The sequence below is a fragment of the Chrysemys picta genome, chromosome 7, assembly GCF_011386835.1.
Source record: "Chrysemys picta bellii isolate R12L10 chromosome 7, ASM1138683v2, whole genome shotgun sequence".
Taxonomy (NCBI): domain Eukaryota; kingdom Metazoa; phylum Chordata; order Testudines; family Emydidae; genus Chrysemys; species Chrysemys picta.
The window spans coordinates 123,387,489-123,408,259 of record NC_088797.1 but is presented as its reverse complement, the minus strand read 5'-3'; the positions used below and the strand labels follow the sequence as shown (position 1 = coordinate 123,408,259).

General features: G+C 40.9%; 1 protein-coding gene across 1 annotated transcript in view; it reads right to left on the bottom strand.

Annotated features, from left to right (window-relative positions):
- The window catches only part of CFAP43 (cilia and flagella associated protein 43), an 87,978-nt gene that overhangs the window by 30,468 nt on the left and 36,739 nt on the right, over positions 1-20,771 (bottom strand). The window contains exons 18-24 of the mRNA XM_065552541.1: positions 18,711-18,873; positions 17,919-18,029; positions 11,507-11,584; positions 10,368-10,493; positions 9,704-9,808; positions 8,123-8,239; positions 7,559-7,771 (exon numbers count right to left, since the gene is read on the bottom strand). Of these exons, the coding sequence (XP_065408613.1) occupies positions 7,559-7,771; positions 8,123-8,239; positions 9,704-9,808; positions 10,368-10,493; positions 11,507-11,584; positions 17,919-18,029; positions 18,711-18,873 (913 nt within the window). The remainder of the gene's footprint in view (positions 1-7,558; positions 7,772-8,122; positions 8,240-9,703; positions 9,809-10,367; positions 10,494-11,506; positions 11,585-17,918; positions 18,030-18,710; positions 18,874-20,771) is intronic.

Genomic DNA, 20,771 nt, shown 5'->3' with positions numbered 1-20,771 from the left:
TAGCTGTGTGGCAGATGAGATACAATTCAGCAGAAAGAGAAGGTTACTCACCCTGTGCAGTAACTGAGGTTCTTTGAGATGGGGGTCTCTGTGGGTGCTCCACTTCAGGTGTTGGTGCGTCCCTGTGCCTTTGATCGGAGAATTTCAGCAGCAGTGTCTGTCCGGGTCGCACACGCTCAGTGGTTTGAGCATTGACCTGCTAAACCCAGGGTTGTGAGTTCAATCCTTGAGGGGGCCATTTAGGGAACTGGGGTAAAAATCTGTCTGGGGATTGGTCCTGCTTTGAGCAGGGGGTTGGACTAGATGACCCTGAGGTCCCTTCCAACCCTGATATTCTATTACTCCCCATCTCACACTGCTGTCGGTGCCTATCTAGCGTGCGCTAACCAACCCGCCTTGGTTCCTTTTCTACTGTAGAGTCTGGAAATTGAACTCCAAAGTAGAGAGGAGGAGGGGAGGTAGTGGAGCACTCACAGGGACATGGACATCCATCTTGAAGAACTTCAGTTACTGAACAAGGTGAGTAACCTTCTCTTCTTCTTGGAGGAACATCCCTGTGGGTGCTCCACTTCAGGTGACTATCAAGCAGAGCCCCACATTGGATGGAAGGGGCTACAGAGTTGCTTGTGTAAGCGATGATAACACTATAAGACCTAGGAATGCATCCGATCTTGAACTCTGGTCGATTACAAAACACTACGCCAACGTGTGCGGAAGCCCAAGTGGCCGCTTTAAATGTGTCTATGATTGGTACGTTGTTTAGAAAGGTCACTGAGGTTGAAAGTGATCTGGTAGAGTGAGTTCTGATCTCTGATGGGGATTGCAGATTCTTTTGTTGATTACAGAGGTGGATGCACCCAGAGATCCATTTAGATAGTCTCTGTGTAGAGATAGTGGAGCCTTTAGAACATGGAAATGGAAAGCCTCGGAGATTTTCGGAAAAGCTTAGTTCTGTCGAGGTAGAATGTTAGTGCGCACCCAATGTCTAGAGTATGTAGTACTGAGTCCTGCGCGTTTCCATGTGGTTTGGAGAAGAATGAGGGAAGATGGACTGGTTGATTTTATGTAGAAGGAGGAAGACACTTTAGGTAGAAATTTTGGGTGGGGTCTTAGTGTGACCTTGTCCTTGAAAAAGATGGTGTAAGGTGGGTGTGCCATGAGGGCCTCTAATTCGCCCACTGGGTGGGCTGATGTGATAGCCACTAAGAACACCACCTTCATCAGTAGATGCATCAGAGAGCATGTTGCTAAAGGTTTGAATGGGGGTCCGGTGAGGCAGCAGAACGCTAAGTTCAAGTCCAAAGGTGGAGTAGGTACACACACTTCAGGGTCAAATTCCACTGGTCTACAATTTTTGAGAAGTCATCTGCTTCAGAGATAAAATGTGCTATTTATTATGTATTTTGATGTGCTGAATTCAAATATGACAATTAAAACAACTGATTGGCTATTGTTTCTAAGATATTTAAGTTTTTACATTTTATGTCTATATATATTGTGTAGATAGTAGAGTTTTAATCATAAATTGTAAACCTAGGTCTTTTCATGTGTTTATGGTTGCTTTTCATGATAATATTTCACCTGTCCTGTTTATGTAACACTTTAAAAATCAGCAAAAGGGTTATATAAATAAAATTTATTATGAAACAAAAGGCAAAAAACTATTATATACATAGTTTAGTCCTATTCAGTGTCTACTTGGCGCTTCTTGGCTTGTCTCGTGTATTCATTAAATGGAGCATCTCTTGTCACTGTCCAGCAATAGTCTGCAAGCATTGATGGGCTCCATTTGCTCTGATAGCGTTTCTCCATTGTTGCAATGTCCTGGTGAAATCGCTCGCCGTGCTTGTCGCTCACTGCTCTGCAGTTCGGTGGAAAAAAATCTAGATGACAGTGCAAAAAATGTATCTTTAGTGACATGTTGCAACCAAGGCTTTTGTATGCCTTGAGGAGGTTTTCCACCAACAACCTGTAGTTGTCTGCCTTGTTGTTTCCGAGAAAATTTATTGCCACTAACTGGAAGGCTTTCCAGGCCGTCTTTTCCTTGCCACGCAGTGCATGGTTAAATGCATCATCTCGAAGAAGTTCACGAATCTGAGGATCAACAAAGACACCTTCCTTTATCTTAGCTTCACTTAACCTTGGAAATTTTCCACGGAGGTACTTGAAAGCTGCTTGTGTTTTGTCAATGGCCTTGACAAAGTTCTTCATCAGACCCAGCTTGATGTGTAAGGGTGGTAACAAAATCTTCCTTGATTCAACAAGTGGTGAATGCTGAACACTTTTCCTCCCAGGCTCCAATGACTGTCGGAGTGGCCAATCTTTCTTGATGTAGTGGGAATCTCTTGCACGACTATCCCATTCGCAGAGAAAACAGCAGTACTTTGTGTATCCAGTCTGCAGACCAAGCAAGAGAGCATCAACCTTTAAATCGCCACAAAGCTGCCACTGATGTTGGTCATAGTTTATGCACCTCAAAAGTTGTTTCATGTTGTCATAGGTTTCCTTCATATGGACTGCATGACAACTGGAATTGATGGCAAAACATTGCCATTATGCAGTAAAACAGCTTTAAGACTTGTCTTCGATGAATCAATGAACAGTCTCCACTCATCTGGATTGTGAACGATGTTGAGGGCTGCCATCACACCATCGATGTTGTTGCAGGCTACAAGATCACCTTCCATGAAGAAGAATGGAACAAGATCCTTTTGACGGTCACGGAACATGGAAACCCTAACATCACCTGCCAGGAGATTCCACTGCTGTAGTCTGGAGCCCAACAGCTCTGCCTTACTCTTGGGTAGTTCCAAATCCCTGACAAGGTCATTCAGTTCACCTTGTGTTATGAGGTGTGGTTCAGAGGAGGAGGATGGGAGAAAATGTGGGTCCTGTGACATTGATGGTTCAGGACCAGAAGTTTCATCCTTTTCCTCTTCCTCGTCTGACTCAAGTGAGAATGATTCTGGTGCATCAGGAACCGGCAGTCCTTCTCCGTGGGGTACTGGGCGTATAGCTGATGGAATGTTTGGATAATGCACAGTCCACTTTTTCTTCTTTGACACACCTTTCCCAACTGGAGGCACCATGCAGAAGTAACAATTGCTGGTATAATCTGTTGGCTCTCTCTCCAAATCATTGGCACTGCAAAAGGCATAGATTTCCTTTTCCTGTTCAACCACTGGCGAAGATTTGTTGCAGAAGTGTTGCAGCATATGTGTGGGGCCCACCTCTTGTCCTGATCTCCAATTTTGCAGCCAAAATAAAGGTGATAGGCTTTCTTAACCATAGTGGTTATACTGCACTTTTGTGATGCAAAAGTCACTTCACCACAAACATAGCAGAAGTTATCTGCACTGTTCACACAAGTACGAGGCATCTCTGCTCACTTTGGCTAAACAGAAATGTGTCCCTTTGCAAAATCAAACACTGACAAATAAGAGAGCACGACACTGTATGATTTCTAGAGCTGATATAGGGCAATTTGTTCAGCAGAGTGATGTAAGCTTCGTTATGATTGCATCATCCATGACTTCTAGGAATAACATGATGCAATTCATATCATGTATGGCGCAATACCAGCTTCAGATTGCATCATTCATTGTTTTGCCTAAAAAGCAAGTACTGTCCAAACCCAGTCATAGATTTATTCATAGATCCAGTCAAAGATGTATTTTAGTCATTTCTGGTTTAAATTGAGATCCCTTCCCTTATAACTCACTTATCCTCCGCCATTCCCAAGTCAAGGGTCGTATATACTGACCCAATAGCATATCTTGAAAACTAGAGCCAATCAACAATTTTAAGCATCATTTTCGTTCTCAGTGACCCAGAATTAGTAAAGTTTGACTACATTTATTTCAGAAGCATTTTGGCTGTAGAGCAGTGAATTCTTGATACCCGCAAGGAAATGTTTGTGATCAGATGGGCAAATATCAATATCCTGTTGAACTTGTGGTGAAAACATGAATAGCCCGTGAGATGTATCTTGATCGAGCTAATGGAGTGTCCAGATGTCTTTAGTCTTAAAATATAGTCCAATACCAAGGGTAGGGGTGCAGAAATGGCACTAATTTGTTTGTTCTGGCACCATATGTAGAACCTCTTCCATTTGTGAAGGTAAATATTGTGCATGGTTGTCCTTCTACTGTTTAGTAATATGTCTTTAACTTGTTCCGAACATGCTAGTTCATCATGATGGAACCATATAGGAGCCATGCTCTGAGATGAAGTCTCTCCAGGTATGGGTGGTGAACCTGTCCGGCATCCTGTGAGAGAAGGTCTGGCAGAGGTGGAAGGGTGTGTGGTGTGCATACCATCATCTGCAATAGGTACAAGTACCAAGTCTGTCTGGGCCACATTGGGGCTATCAATATGACTTTGGCCTTATTGGTACATATTTTGTGTATAACCCTCGATAACAGAGGGATCGGGGGAATACGTATCACAGGGGTGTTGAGGAGGAAGGCATCACTCAGGGATTGGGGCCCCAAACCTGCTCTCAAGCAGAATTGTGGGCATTTGTAGTTCTGGGATGTTGTGACAAGGTCGATGGATGGGTGACCCCAGTGTTTGAAGAATATGTTCTGTAGGACCACATTGTTTAGTTCCCATTCATGATCCCAGGAAAATTCTCTGCTCAGTGTATCTGCAGTAGTATTTTGATGACCTGGAAAGTCGAGGCTGAGATTCTGACATTGTGCCGGATAAACAATAGTTCCATAGCTTCGGTGCATAGGGAGTGTGAATGCACCCCTCCCTGTTGGTTTATATAAAACTTGCAGGCAATGTTGTCTGTATTGTGACAAAGCCAGGCAGTACAGCTGCAAAAGGGTTCTGGAAGGCCGATATGTTAGCCCTAGAATGTTAAAGGCCCTTTTTCCTACAAGCTGAGAAGGGGTTACCTCAGATCAATTAGGGACACCTAAATCCAATTAAGGGCTGCCTGAGGCCTTTAAAAACCCCTCCTCTGGGCAGAGACAAGCAGGGAGAGAGAGAGAGAGAGAGAGAGAGACACGCTATTGCCAGACTAGTGGCAGCAGGGAAATAAGCTTCTCAGAGTAAACCTGAGAAACCTCTTGTGAGCGGGGTGTATGGTAACATGTAAATAGGCGTCTTGGAGGTCGAGGGCCGAAAACCAGTCTCCCTGTTCCAGTGCTGGTATTATTGTTGCTACTGTGACCATCTGGAACCGCTGGACCTTTACAAATCTGTTGAGTTTTCTGAGGTGTAGAGTAGGCCTCCATCCTCCAGGATAAGGAATGAGCCAGAGACTGCTTCTTTTTCGGTGGCTCTTTAGAAGGAGAAGTTGCTGCTCTTTTCCTTGTTACTTTTTGTGAGGAATGAGCCTTCCTCTGAGAGGAGGGTGAAGCCTCCGGAGAATGCTGTCCAGAGGGGATCTGCTGGCTGGGATCAGATGCCGGGTGCAGAGACTTTGCCATAAGGATACATTTTAGATGCAGGTCTCTGTCCTTCCTGGCAAGCCTTTAAGTTGCTGCAGTGAGAACACTTTTGTGGGATGTGTGTCTCACCTAAGCATCGCACGCATAGAAAAGGACCGTCCGATACCAGGATCGCTTCCTGGCAGGAAAGGCAGCACTTGAAGCCCAGTGAACCAGGCATGGCTTGAACTATGGCAGTTCAGCCCTGAGTGTGAACATGAATTATGGTAAGGGTAAGAAATACATGAAAAAAAATGTATAGAAAAATAAGAGAGGAAGAAAAAGGGTAAGTAAATATAACTAGTAAACAAACAATTAATCTAACTATTCTACACAGTAAATAAAGATATCAGCTATCACACTGCTGGGAGCTCCTCTCAGGCCGAGGATAGTTGAGAAGGAACTGAGGGGGGTCGGGTCATGACTCTTCTCTGAATCCTCTCCAATTTATCAACATCCTTCTTGAATTAAGGGCACCAGAACTGGACACAGCAGTTGCCCCGGTGCCACAAACAGATAAAATAACTTCTCTACTCCTACTTGAGATTCCCGTTTATGCATCCCAGGATCACATTAGCTCTTTTGGCCACAGCATCACATTGGGAGCTCGTGTTCGGCTGATTATCCACCACAACCTTCCAATCTTTTTCAGTGTCACTACTTCCCAGGATAGAGTCCTGCATCCTATAAGTATGGCCTGCATTCTTTGTTCTTATACAGGTATATACATGGATGTTTAGCTGTATTAAAATGCCCAGTTTGCTTGCACCCAGTTTACAAAGAGATCCAGATCAATCTGAATCAGTGACCCATGACTCTCTATTATTTACCACTCCCCCAAGATTTGTGTCATCTGCAAAGTTGATCAGAGATTTTATGTTTTCTTCCAGGTCATTGATAAAAATGTGAACTAGGATAGGGCCAAGAACTGATCCCTGTGGGGCTCCCCCAGAAACACATCTGATAATTTCCCCTTTACAATTACATTTTGAGACCTATCAGCTAAAGTTTTCTAAACAAAATGTCATGTGCTACCAAGTCAAACGCCTTACAGAAATCTAAGTATATTACGTGCATACGATTGCCTTTATCAACTAAACTTGTAATTTCATTTAAAAAAAAAGCAAGTTTGACAGAATCTGTCATCTATAAATCCATGCTGATTTGCATTGATTACATTACCCGCCTTTAATTTCTTATTAATCGAGTCCCACATCAGCCACTCCATTATCTTGCCCAGGATTGATGTCAGGTTGACAGGCCTATAATTTCCCAAGTCATCCTGTTTATCCTTTTTAAAAACCTCACACACTAGCTTCCTTCCAGTCTCCTTGAACTTCCCTGGTGCTCCAAGACTGGTTGAAAAGCATCATTAATGGTCCAGCATGCTCCTCAGCCAGCTTTTTTAAAACTCGCGGATGCAAATTATCTGGACCTGCTGATCTTACAATGCCTCACTTTCGTAGCTTCTGAGAGATACTAGTGGAATGGAAAGAGTGTTATCACCATATGATGAGACTATATAATCTGTGTTTCCCCAAATACAGAACAGAAATATTTATTGAACACTTCTATATTTTTTGCATTATTATTGATAATTCGACTATTTCCATCTAGTAAGGGAACAATATCATTGTCAGGATCTTTTTGTTCCCAATATATTTAAAAAACTCCTTCTCATTGTCCTTAACTCTGCTGGCCATAGATTTCTCCTTGTGTCCCTTTGTTTCCCCATATCAATGTTCTACAATTCCTAGCATATAATTTATATTCATTTCTATCAACTTCCCCTTTCTTCCATTTGCTTTATATTATATTTTAATTTTGTATAGCTACCTTCACTTCCCCTCTAAACCATATTGGTTTTTTTAACCAGCAAAGCTTTCTTCCTCAGTTGTGGGATTGTGGCTTTTTAGGCATCTAGTAAGGAGTTCTTAAATAACGGAGATATCTAGGGATTTAAACAAGGGTGGAGTACTGAGCTGGGAGGAAAAGGAAAACTTTCATTCAGCAGAAAAGTATATTGCTGAGAGAGACTCTAACAGCAACTCTGATTGGCTGAGAACCTGTATATGTGATAGTATCAATGCAATAACACGAATGTATGAAGAGGTCACCTGCAGTAATATGATCTGATTAATCTTCTCCTCCCTGGTGTGCAGGTCCATTTGGTGGTACAAAAGGGAGGTGTCTCCCCCAAACTGAGCACTCAGGCTCCCGATCAGGGAATTGGAGGTGCTCTCATCAGTCACAGCTTCTTCTTCCACCTTCTCCCCTTCCTCCTTAGGTGGTACAGCCTGAGACTGAAACTCAACAATCTCCTTCCGAATCTGAATATCCAAAAACACAGCAGGTTGATCAACTGTATACATTCTTATCTCAGAATCATTTGTGTAGAAAAGACCCCTTAGTCCTTCCATTTATAGCTAATAGGATTCCTAAAAATAATCAGTTCAAGAGGGACAATTCTACAATTAACCCCCTAATTCTAGGATGTAGACGAAATGCTTAAAATGAAATATATTTTTGTACTAAAATAAAGAATGCCTTTTATTTGGGCTAGTAATGGAGCTTAGAAACAAACGCCTACCTGTTTAAGCATAGCTAAGATGTTCTTGAAGAAGGCCCAGAGTTAACATATTTTCCTACTTTTTTGGGGAGTTGGAGGAGTGAGATTGTACCTTAAGATCAGCTGACTCAATCTTCTTTAACTGCAGTACCCTTTCCAAGGCTTCCAACTCTTCTTTACTACGTTCTTTCATTGGGTAATTCGTCACCTTATAGGCTGCATGGAAGCACTTGTAAAATGAGAAAAAAAGGCTAGAATAAAATTTCCCCAGTTAAAACACCATTTAGTTCAGCTGTTCTCCAACAAGTTGGTAAACAGTTACAGTGACTTGGCTTTATTGCTATGAATAAAATTGAGGAGTAATCATAAGGAATAAAAAATATTGGAGGGTCTTGAGAAGTTAAAATAAAGTTGATTTAAATGTCTTCAAAATTAAAAAAAACAACTACACTCAAGAACCTGACCCTGTGCTCCTTACTCAGGGAGTTTTACTGGAATTAGAGTGCAGGATTGAGGCTTAGGTTTGCCCTATCTTTGGGATCGTCTGAGATCTTCTTTTTATTTGTCCAATCATTGGTCTTCTATTTAATTTATAGGCTCAGCTGGGGTGGGAGTTGCCTTTCTTTGTGTTTCTAGCAGCACTTAACAAATAATACAAATATAATAGCAGTTAGCTTTGGTAAATGCTAATCTACTTCAGAAGCTCCTTGTTCTAGCAAGTTGCATAAAGGAATTCTGTAACAAAGTGGAATTTCAGGGTTGCTTGTTTGCAAATCAACACCCAATGCTCCTCCAACTCAGAGCTGCGCAGTTCTCCAAACTCGGAGTGGGGGGTGGGGGGGATATCGAAAGGTTTGTATGTAGAGCTGGGTAAAATTTTTCACATTAATAGTTATTTACTGAAAAATGCAGTTTTGATTGACTCAAAACTATTTGCAAATTGTACCTGATAATTTTGGCTGAGAAAATTTTTTTGAGAGCAACCTTTAGAAAAAATGAGTGAATAGATTACAGTCGATTCACATAATACAAATTAAAAACAGAACAAAGAGCAAAAGTAAATGTTTCTATATATGAATAGATGAAATACTATTTTCTAGCACATTATTAGAACTGTATAACTAGATTCAATTTGACTCCACATCTCCTACCTCACAGATGCGTAATCACTAGACTATACAGTTGTTCTCAGGGCGTCTTTCTTTGGCCCAATGAATATTTAAGCATTCATAGAAAGTGGAACAGGTTCAACAGGAGAGATTCAGAGCAACCCATCCCAGTATAACCCACTCACCTGGCAGGAGAGAGCTTTGAGTTCAAGTTCCTGCTCCAGAATGGGGATTCAAACCTGGGTCTCCCACATCCTGGCCAGGTGCTCTAGCTACTGTGCTAAAGGTTCAAAGCGGGAATGTATGCATACATGTTATCTGAAGCTGGCTCAGAACAGACTTTGCTGACAAATTCCAAACATTTTCAAAACCAAACTGGGTATTTTTCCTGATCTTTTGGTTTTCTGGCTGACCTGAAAATAGTCACCCAGCTCTAGTTGTATGTGTTTTGGGAAGCAGCAAGTTCTTTCCCATATGCTCTGCAAGCCCAAATTGTGGTAAACTTCCTGCATACTTAGCCTCAATACCTTTATGAGTCCCAAACTACAGGGGAAAGTATGAAATAAGGTGACAGTAGAAGTTACCTTAATTGCACGACCTTTTATGGACATGGAGTCCCAGCATTCCTTTTTGATGATGTCACGCAGATAGCATTTAGCTAGATTCTCCATCTGAATCGCCTTCCTTACCTTTTGGGATTTTGGGGAGGAGTCGGGGGGGGGGGGGGAGAGGAGAGGGCGGAGAGAGAAAGAAGTATAGGATGCAAAATAAAGCAATTTTCAATGGGTCCCTCAAGTAAACATCGCAGACATTCTGCATTACTAGTACTCGGCACTAAAAACACTATAGTACTTCGCATCTTCAAACCACACCACAAATATTAAACATTTTACAGCAGAAAAAGGCAGCGAGGTTAAGTGATGTGCCCAAGGTCACTGTGGGAAAGTCAGAGGTTAGAACTCAGTAGTTCTTGGCACAGACCAAGACACAAATTTGTTTTTTGACTGCAAGATCGGTTCAATAACCAACCCGATCCGTTCACTTCAAAGAGATCTTTTGTAATGCTAATGTATGTATTTATTTAATGATAGTGGGGCAATCACATTTAGGCTGCTACTTAATTTAACACCTTACAAACTTTTCTGCTTGGATTTGCTCCTTTCGTGCTCTCTCTCTCTTTGTTCCTACCTAATCCTCTCTCCCTTCCATTCCTATCATTTAAAACATTTTCACGCCATTCTACCATACCCTGGCCACTTCTTGTTCACTCTCCGCCTGCAGCCTTTCCTGTTCTTCGATGTCCAGGTTGAATTCCTGCTGGTCCAGTCTTTCAATATCAGGCACCTGTTCATTTTCATACATCATTTCCTGAATCTGAATTTTATTAAAAAAGTACAAGGAGCAAAAGTGAATTCAGCTGTACATGAATAGAAGGAATACTATTTTCTAGCACATTATTAGAACGGTGTATCAAGGGCTTTTCTACACTTACATTTTAGAGTGCTCTAACTTGCTGGCTCAGGGGGCGAAAAATCACCCCCCTAAGCGCAGCAAGTCTGAACGCTTTAAAGTGCTAATATAGACAGGCTCCGAGCGCTGGGAGCCCCTCGTGGAGGTGGATTACCAAAACTCTCTCCCAGCGCTTGCGCGCGACCACACTCACACTTCAAAGCATTCCCGCAACAGCGCGTTGAAGTTTCCAGTGTAGACGTACCCTCAGATAAGAGCTGTTCTATAAATTACCAAACTTTTAACTACCCTCATGTAGATTTCACAATCTCAGCTGAAGAGGTTTGTATATACATGGAGGTTTATATATATATATAAATATTTTTGTTCCTCTTTCTTTATGCTGGTTTAGATGTGACATTTGAAATTAGTATCTGTGTTCCTTTTAAGAATGATTATTTATTGTACAGCACGCTCAGTATTCTGGCTATGAGCACTTAAAAGAAATAGCTTATTTGCATTTTTGTACGGTTGTCTTAATTCATGTAACTTGAATACCTTTCATAACAGGAGTATGAGTTTGCCAACTTTCTAAAGAAAATTGATTTATTTTGAGTAAAGTGAAAATCACTTATATAAATATTAGTACTAATAAATATCCATTTCTTTTATTTGACAGCAGGCATTTTTAAAGAGACATTGCACAAGATATAGGGCTGACACAAATTACTCCCCTTTTGAAGTAAAAGGGGAACTCAAGTCTGGTTCCTGGTATGCTCCTAGTGCAGCGCACCTATGTGCTATGCCTTGCTCAGGGCTTGTGGCAAATGGAGCCTAGAGCTGGTAGGTATTATTAAAGCATCCGCGGAAGCAAACTAAAGGTGGCAGGTGGAACCAATTTCCGTGGAAGCAATTTGTGAACAGTCTCAAACACTCACAGTTTTACGGAGCTTTTTAATTCCTTTTTTCAGTTCTTTCCTCTTGTCAGCAAACTTCTTGATCTCTTCTTTGATGGCCTAGGTGCAATAAATATATGATTGAAGGAAGAAAGTAGAACAAGAAAAGATATGAAATGACTAAACAGATTATCTATTGAGGATATAAATCACGTAACGTCCTTCCCCCCAATAACACTGAACCAGTGAAGGATTAACAACCAGCAAGCTAGGTGACCCGTAAGCAACTCTTAAGGAGCTATCAAATGGGTATTGCAATGGTAAACAGCACCATTCCTTACAGATAGTTATCAAAGGCATGTTAAGTAGACTAGAATTTTTAATGTTTGCCTGTATTGTTAGAGAAGGATAGATGCTAAGTGTATTTGTCTGTGTTTACCTATATCTTGTTAAAAGAAGAACAGGAGGACTTGTGGCACCTTAGAGACTAACAAATTTATTAGAGCATAAGCTTTCGTGGACTACAGCCCACTTCTTCGGATGCATCTGAAGTGGGCTGTAGTCCACGAAAGCTTATGCTCTAATAAATTTGTTAGTCTCTAAGGTGCCACAAGTCCTCCTGTTCTTCTTTTTGCGGATACAGACTAACACGGCTGCTACTCTGAAACCTTATATCTTGTTAGAAGTTTAACAATGTAACCAGATTAGTTTGTAGATGCTAATTCCCTTTCACGTCTTAATTGCATTATATTATGCATGCGGATGGTTCAGTTAACCTTAAGATCAAAGATGTAAAACACTGCAAGAAACTAATAATATTATTTACATTGTCTTCATCTTAATGCTATAATGAAGTACCGGCTAATTGGATTATGTGAATGAATGCAATTAATTTACCGGTGTATGCAGAGTAAACAGATGATTAGCTTCAAAGCAATAATCCTGCTGTGACAAGAGGCTTGTCAGCTTGCTAGGGAGCTATAAAGGATAGCCATAGGCTTGATCCCGCCATTTCAGGTCTGCTTAAATTTTAACAGGGATGGTCTAAAAAAACCCATTGACTTTGGTCTCCAGGATTACCCTGGAATTCTCATGGAAGAACTTGAACAGATGATACTCCTGGACCACCTATTGGACTATAACCTTTTAATTTGATTCCAGAAAGACTTTTAAACATCAGCAGCCGCACCGTCTCTGCTATGAAATTGACCTAAGGACTTTACCCATATTTGTATGTATATTAGTCTTTTAACCTTTTGCAACTCTTTTCTTTCTTTTCCTTTTATTATTAAAACCTTTAGTTTTAGTTACTAAAGGATTGGCATCCTATTGGGTAAGATCTGAGACTCATATTGACTGGAGGATCCATGTCTGATCTTTTGGGACTGGTGAACCAGGTTTTCAGTAACCACTCACTATATTATATTTGGTTGTCTGGATGGAAGTTAAGGGCTGGAATGCTTAACGGGGACTGGATTTGGCTTCCTGGTGACCAGTGTGGTATTACAGACGCTGTTTTGTTACTGGCTTGGTGAATCTAATTATAGAATAAGCCACCAGTTTTGGGGACTGGCTGCCCTATTCCTTGCAGTGTGTCCCGAGTATGCCATCCTCAGTGTGGCCATCCAGGCACCCAATCACCCCCCCCATGGGATTATTGATTGCAAACAACAAACAACACCCAAACATCTTGTTGGACCCAATTCTGTAGCCCTTATTCACAGGAATAATCCTAACTCACAGGAGAACTCCCCTTGAAATTAAGAGGATTGCTCATGGCAGCAAAGATTTTTTTTACCTGGGGCATTCCAAGCTACCAGACTCGTCTCTCAGGTGGTGGAAGAGGGAACCTCATACATAGGATGGGCTGTTCAGAATATACTGAATTAGTAGCCATGGGACCTACAGTTGTGAGTCGGGTTAACTACCACTCCACGTAAAAAAATCACTAGTTATTGAAACAATCCAGCTACAAAAATCTGTTTGAACTAGTCAATTTGGAGGAGATTATGGAATCCGACTGGCTTTTTGGAATCAAATTGACAGTGAATGAGTCTGAATGGAAGAATGAAGGCGGTGGACAAAACCTGTGAGGGACTTCATCACCTGAAACAAGAGATGTGAGCAGTTAAAATTAAAACTAGAATTGGGCGCTGGAATGTAAGAACCATGTAAGACAGTGGCAAATTGAGTCAGGTAGTCAGAGAAATGACTCAGTTTAATACTAGTATTCCTGAAGTGGAGCAAAATGAGATGGGCAGGTTGTGGAAGACTCCATTCAGAGGGCATCACAGTACTCTGTTTAAGGCAAGATGACATTGACATAGAGTACAAATACTCCTCAACAAAAAGGCAACACGTTTACACCAGTCAATTCACAAATTATAAGGGCATGTTGTATTACAATCACGCTAAAACAACTATCATCCAGTGTTACACACCTACCAGGATCCTGATGGACAAGTAACAGATATTCTACAACAAGTTGCAAGATGTACTAAACCAGGTTTATGCTAATGATGTTATTTTGGTTCTGGGTGTTATGATGCCCAAGTTGGTTTTGACAACTTTGGATACAAACGTTTTACACATTTAAAACCTGGAATTAAGGAACGGACAGACAACAGCAAAAGATGCATTAAACTGTGCAGCATGTATAATCTATGTATTGAGGGACACTTTTCCCTCATCATAGAAAACACAAACTAACATGGAAGTCAAATGATGAAATGACTGAGAAACAACTGGATCACATTGCCATCAGCAGACCGCAGAGAAGATCGTTGCTGGATATTCGATCTTTTACAAGTGCTGATGTAAGATGTTACCAATACGTTTTCATCTGAACAGTTAGCTTGTCTTTTTAGCTTTATTCCAAGAAGAAAAGAGAGATGGTATTTGATGTGAAGAAGATGTTTGACCCAGAAATCAGGAAGGTTTTAAAAATCCAGCTCATAAGGGGATTTCAGGAGTGGTGGTTAATGAATGCTGATATACAGGAACGATGGGCTTACTTCAAAGATGTTTTCTGGGAGTTGTGGACCAAGATGACCAAGGAAAGAAAAGTGAATACAGTCAGGCGCATGGAAACTGACTGAGGAAAGAAAAGGCTTAAAAAAGAGGAAAGTACAGGCAACATAACAAGAAGAACAATGTACATTACAACAGGAATATGTAAAGAAAGATAAAGAAGTAAAAAAAGTCATGTTGGATAGATAAGAAAGAATAGCTTGATGAAAAAGCAAGAGAAGCTGAAGAAGCATCAGTGAGAGACGACTAAGGGTATGTCTACACTACCTGCCATATCGGCGGGTAGGGATTGATCTATCAGGGATTGATTTATCGCGTCTAGTGTAGATGTGATAAATCGATCCCCGATCGCTCTGCCGTTGACTCCGGAACTCCACAATGGCGAGAAGCGGAAACGGAGTCGACAGGGGAGCTGCGGCCGTCGATCCCGTGCTGCGAGGACGCGAAGTAAGTGATTCTAAGTCGATCTAAGATACGTCGACTTCAGCTATGCTATTCTCGTAGCTGAAGTTGCGTATCTTAGATCAATCCCCCGCCCGCAGCGTAGACCAGGCCTAAGAAACTATTTCAGATGTAGGTAATTTGTCATTACGATTGCAGAGACACAGTGGTATTATAAAATCAAAAGATGAAAGATTGTTAACAATGAAAGTAAAACAAAATAAATGATGGTGAGAACATTTTAATGAAATACTTAACCAGCCAGAGCCAACAATACTAAGCGATGGATGCAAAGAAGGTAAAGAATTAAATATGTCACTGCTAGAAATTTCAGAAGCAGAAATAAAGGAAGCAATTAGGCAGCTGAAAAATAGCAAAGCACCTGGTCAAGATAAGACAACTGCGGAAATGCTTAAAGCTAGGGAGGATGTGGTACTACATGAAATGCATAAACTTTCTAATACAGTTTGGGAGAAAATAATTCTATCCAGAGGGTTGGAAGAAAGGTGTGATCTGTAAATTGCCAACAAATGGTGTGAGATAATGAACACTTTCAGTATGTGGGAAAGTGTTCTGTCATGTACTATTGATCAGAATCAAACTGGATATAGATGAAAAATTGCAAAATGAGCAAGCAGGCTTCAAACCGAAAGATCATGTATAGATCACCTCTCTATCCTGAGATGACTGATTGAGAAAGGGCTTGCTTATCAGAAAAGATTAGTCTCGAATTTTATAGATTTCACCAAAGTTTTTGACTGCATTCACAGAGAGTCACTATGGAAGATCTTGAGACAATATCGGTATCCTAGAAAGATAGTGTCACCAATCACAATGCTGTATGAAGGTTCAAAATACTGTGTAAGTACAGAAGGTGGAGAGACCAATCGGTTTGATATGTTCATTGAAGTACAGCAGCATTGCATTTTATCACCCCTTCTTTTCTGCATTGTTATAGATTATGTGATAAAATGAGCCACATCAAAGGACGATAAAGGAGTTATGTGGAATAGAGTAAAACTTCAAGATCTAAACTTTGCAGATGACATTGTTCTGTTGGACACAGGTGATGGTGCCATGAAAAAGACTACCATCAATGTCAAATGTGAGTCTGCCAAAGTAGGATTAAGACTCCGCCAAAAGAAAATTAAAGTCATGATCGCTGAATGAAGAGTCGGCAATGATGGTGGGTATGTGACTGATAGTGAAAAGTACGACATGGTTAACAAGCATGTATATCTTGGAGGCACATTCAGTGCCAGTGGGCAACTCCATAAGGAGAAGCAAGAAGTGGAAAGGCAAGAGGAGCTTTTCAAGATTGGCAAATATCTGGAAAAATAAGGAGATTCACACAAGAACCAAGATCAAGTTATATAATGTCATTTGTGATACTCACATTGTTGTATGCTTCTGAAACTTGGCAAATGCTAGAAGCTCACAATAGGAAACTTAACACATTCCATCAGAGATATCTGTGGAGAATATTTGGTGTCTGCTGGCAGGATAAAATAACCAACACTGATGTGTTACAAATGACTGGTCAACAGACTGCAGAGAAACTGATTTGAGAAAGAAGACTGAAGTGGTTTGCAGATGTTGTACAGTTGTCAAAAAAACATATTCCTAGACAAGCCCTTGTTAGAAGATGGAAAAGAGGGAGACAACAGGTGACATGAGAAAACTATTGAGAAAGATGCCAATGCCATGGAAACAGATTATGATGCAGCAAGAAACTGGGAATTGACATACAGAGGTGGAAACACTGGGCTGCCTCAGGTGTCAGAAAGCACAGGAGCATCTAATCTGATCTAATAATCAAAGGTTTTAGAAACAAATCCTTTTAGCATAACCTAGCCTTATACTAGTCGATTCTAAAGGAAACAAACATTTCCTTTGGGCTAATGTGAAGTGAAGTGAATTAACAGATCATACTCATTCTGGAAGCTACGGTGGCCTGTTGGGTTCTACAGTTTTGCAGATTGATCACTTAGGGGAAATTTTACAAAATTCCTCTGCACCTCAGTGGCTCTGGAATTTGCTCCCTCCTTCCTCTTCTCCAAAGTGGATTCACAACTTTACACAGCCCGATTGCCATTAGTGGCAACTGGGTGGGTGTGATCCTGATGTGAGATGGACTCCATAATCTGAAAGCCCTCAGTCAGCCCTTTGAGGAACAGTGCTCTTTCCTGAGATCACCCAGGAAGACACTGATATCTATCAGGCATTTCCTTTGTTTACTCCCCTCCCCTGAAAACACAGATGATACATAGAGCTCTAGCTTACATTTGGACCATTCACCAGCCACATATTTGTGTGTTTGAAAACTATATATAATAACAATAAAATCAGCAGTTGCCAAGGTCACCAAGCTCTACATCTCCTCTCTTCCAACCCTTAGCCCTGCGAGGCGTTTCTGTCTTTTTAAAATATGGTCCTTTCTTTGCAAAGAGTGTTACTCCAACATTGGCCTGGAACAACCCCAAGGTCTTTCCGATGTAGCTAACAATCCTAAGTATTGATTTAACAATGCGGCGAAATTCGGTATGATGGCTCATGGAAGAAGGAAGCACATTTGCTTGGTTTCTGATGCTGATCCATTTGTGCAAGTTTCTGACTCATATTTTTAGAAAATCTTTCTGGGCTTCAGTATAATTAGCCTGCTGCTCAATGGCTCCAGTTGTCATAGAGTCTTATTTTTTTGTATTTTTACCGCAGTAATGTGTAGAGGCCCCATTGTGCTACCACTACAACATATAACAAAGGAACAGTTCCTGCCCCAAAGAACTTACAATCCTGGGCCAAGATTTTAAAAAATGATTAGTTATTTTGGGTACCCAACTTTCAACACCTTTAAGGGGCCTGATTTCCAGAAAGTGTTGAGTATCCACTCTCTGAAAATTAGGTCCCCAAAGGTGAGGCATCCAAAATCCCTAGTCATTTTTGAATATTTTGGCCCTGGTTGGTGCCTGTTCTATAAAAATACCTTCTGAACTTTCTGGTTGAGCCATGTCATTTCATCAGTACTGAGTATGTTCAGGTTGTGGTAGCTATCTTCATCCGTCACCTCCACACTTGGTTTCTTCTGGAGCATTTCCTGACATTAAAATTTTAAGACAGGCATTTATACAGACCTGTTTCCACAATGCCTAGTTCAGACAATACATATTCCACTCAATCCTTTATTCATACTTCACACCTTTTATAAAAGCTGCCTCCAATATGAATATTCAGAGACAACAAGAGAAAATTGAAGATAGCAGATTGAAAAATTCAGGTAAATTCCTAAGGAGTCCTTCATCAGAAGATGTATCACAATGTTCTTCTCATCTCTTTGGAAACTGCTGTGTTAGAGTCTGAACCTGCAAACTCTTGCTACCATGCATATGTACTATAGTCCGGATTAAACCTGGAAAAAACTGTTTTGCATCATCACAATAAAAAATATGTCTGACGTTAATAAATCCAATTGTCTATGGCAGATTTGAATAGATCTAGTGAAATCTGAGGACATGTGAACACCTTGGTCCCTAAAACTATTTTCATTTTCATGAGATTTCTATTCCAGAAGTAAAATAATTAAACCAAGACCATTTCATCTCTGGGGTTTTCCCCCTTTCGCCTAGAAACTCTCCTAGGGGCAGAGCACTGTGTCAGGATACAATAAACTTTACACATTTGTAATGGTGGATCAAATTTCATCTCAAGAATTATCAAAATCTTTTCCACCCTTTAAAGATAAGAATTTTTTGTTTCAAATTTTTAAAAAGTTTCAGACCTGAGATTCCTTTTCCAAGGATGATTCCAGTAGGGACTCTGTAGCAATGTTCCATTCCGCCATGGACTTTAAAACAGTATTTTCACTGTAAATTGAGTTGTTCAGAATGGCGAGAATGAGTCGCCAATAATCAGTAGCTTCCTTAATTTCATCGTCTCCAGTCCTGTTGGTAAAAAGGGGGAACTGACATGTTTTTCTGTGTATTATGGAAAAGGCTGAAGAATTTAAAACCATTTATTACAATATATTAAGCTGATTGAAATATGGAGTTTCTGTCCCACAGGAAATTCCAGTACAGGCATTTCAGTGTTTTTACCCCGAAGTGGGACTAAAGGTCAAACTACTGAAATTTTTCACAGCATGAAAAATTCTGAAAAATTATGATTTGGAAATGTCAAAACATGCCTCTGTGGTGCCTTATGGGAGTTTTAGTTCCAGGTCCCTCATAAGTCCATTCCACACGATGGGCTCTGCTCCCCAGCTGGACTTCACCTCCCATGATATATGGTGGTCTTTCCCTGTGGCTGAGCCTCTGCGGTGCTACATGAGACTTACATGAGTTCATGTAAGTATGGATCCAGTGAGCCTCTTCCAAATGGCCTATTTGGGGAGCCCACACGTATGGTATTCAGTGGCATCAAGAGATCCCTACTATACCTGCCACTCCCTACACAAGTCTTAAGTGTATCCATTGGGTGAACGGAGCAGGTTCTCTGTGTGGGGTTGAATTTCAAGCTAAATCTTTAATCATAGAAATGTAGGGCTGGAAGGGACCTTCAGAGAACATGTAGGCCAGCTCTCTGTGCTGAAGCAGGACCAATTATACCTACACCATTCCTGACAGGTGTTTGTTTAACCTTTTCTTAAAACCCTCCACTGATGGGGATTCTACAACCTCACTTGGAAGCCTATTTCAACGCTTAACCTTATCCTTATAGTTAGAAAGTTTTCCCTAATATCTACCTTGCTGCAGATTAAGCCCATTTCTTCCTGTCCTAGCTTCAGTGGACACGGAGAACAATTGATCACTGTCCTCTTTATAACAGCACTTTATATATTTGAAGACAGTTATCAGGTCCTCCCTCTGTCGTCTTTTCTCAAGACTAAACATACCCAGTTTTATTAACCTTTCCATATAGATCAGGTTTTCTAAACCTTTTATCTTTTTTTGCTCTTTGCTGGACTTTCTATAATTTATCCACAGCTTTCTTAAAGTGTGGTACCCGAAACTGGATACAATACTCCAGCTGAGGCCTCACCAGTGCTGAGTAGAGCGGGACAATTATTTCCCAGGGCTTTCATACAATACTCCTGTTAATATGTCCCAGAATGATATTAACCTATTTCGCAATTGCATCACACCGTGGACTCGTATTCAATTTTGAGCCACTATAACCCCCAGATCCTTTTCAGCAGTACTACCACCTAGCCAATTATTCCCCATCTTGTATTTATTCCCTTGATTTTTCCTTCCAAAGTGTAGTACTTTGCACTTGTCTTTTCTGAATTTCATCTTGTTGATTTCAGACCAATTCTCCAATTTATTTAGGCCATTTTGAATTCTAATCCTGTCCTCCAAAGTGCTTGCAGCTCCTCCCAGCTTGGTGTCATCTGCAAGTTTTATAAGCATACACCCCACTCCCTTATTCAAGACATTAATGAAAATGTTGACTAGTGCCAGGCCCAGGACAGACCCCTGCAGCATACCACTAGGTAAGTCTTCTCAGTTTGACAGCGAACTAGGCTTTGTGTATGGTCTTTTAACCAGGTGTGTACCCACCTTATAGTAATTTCATCTAAAACAGATTTCCCTAGTTTGTTTATGAGAATGTCATGCGGGGCTATGGCAAATGTCTTACTATCAACATACAACATAAATCAGCATATATCAGGTCTACAGCTATCCCCCTATTGACTAGGCCAGTAACTTTTCCATTGTAACCTTTCAACGCTTCTGCATGCCTCCTTCAAAAGCTTAGTTACAACCACATATTATTGCAAACAGCTAAGTAAACACAATGATATCACAAATTCTCAAGCAGGGGGGATCAAGTTTTTTTA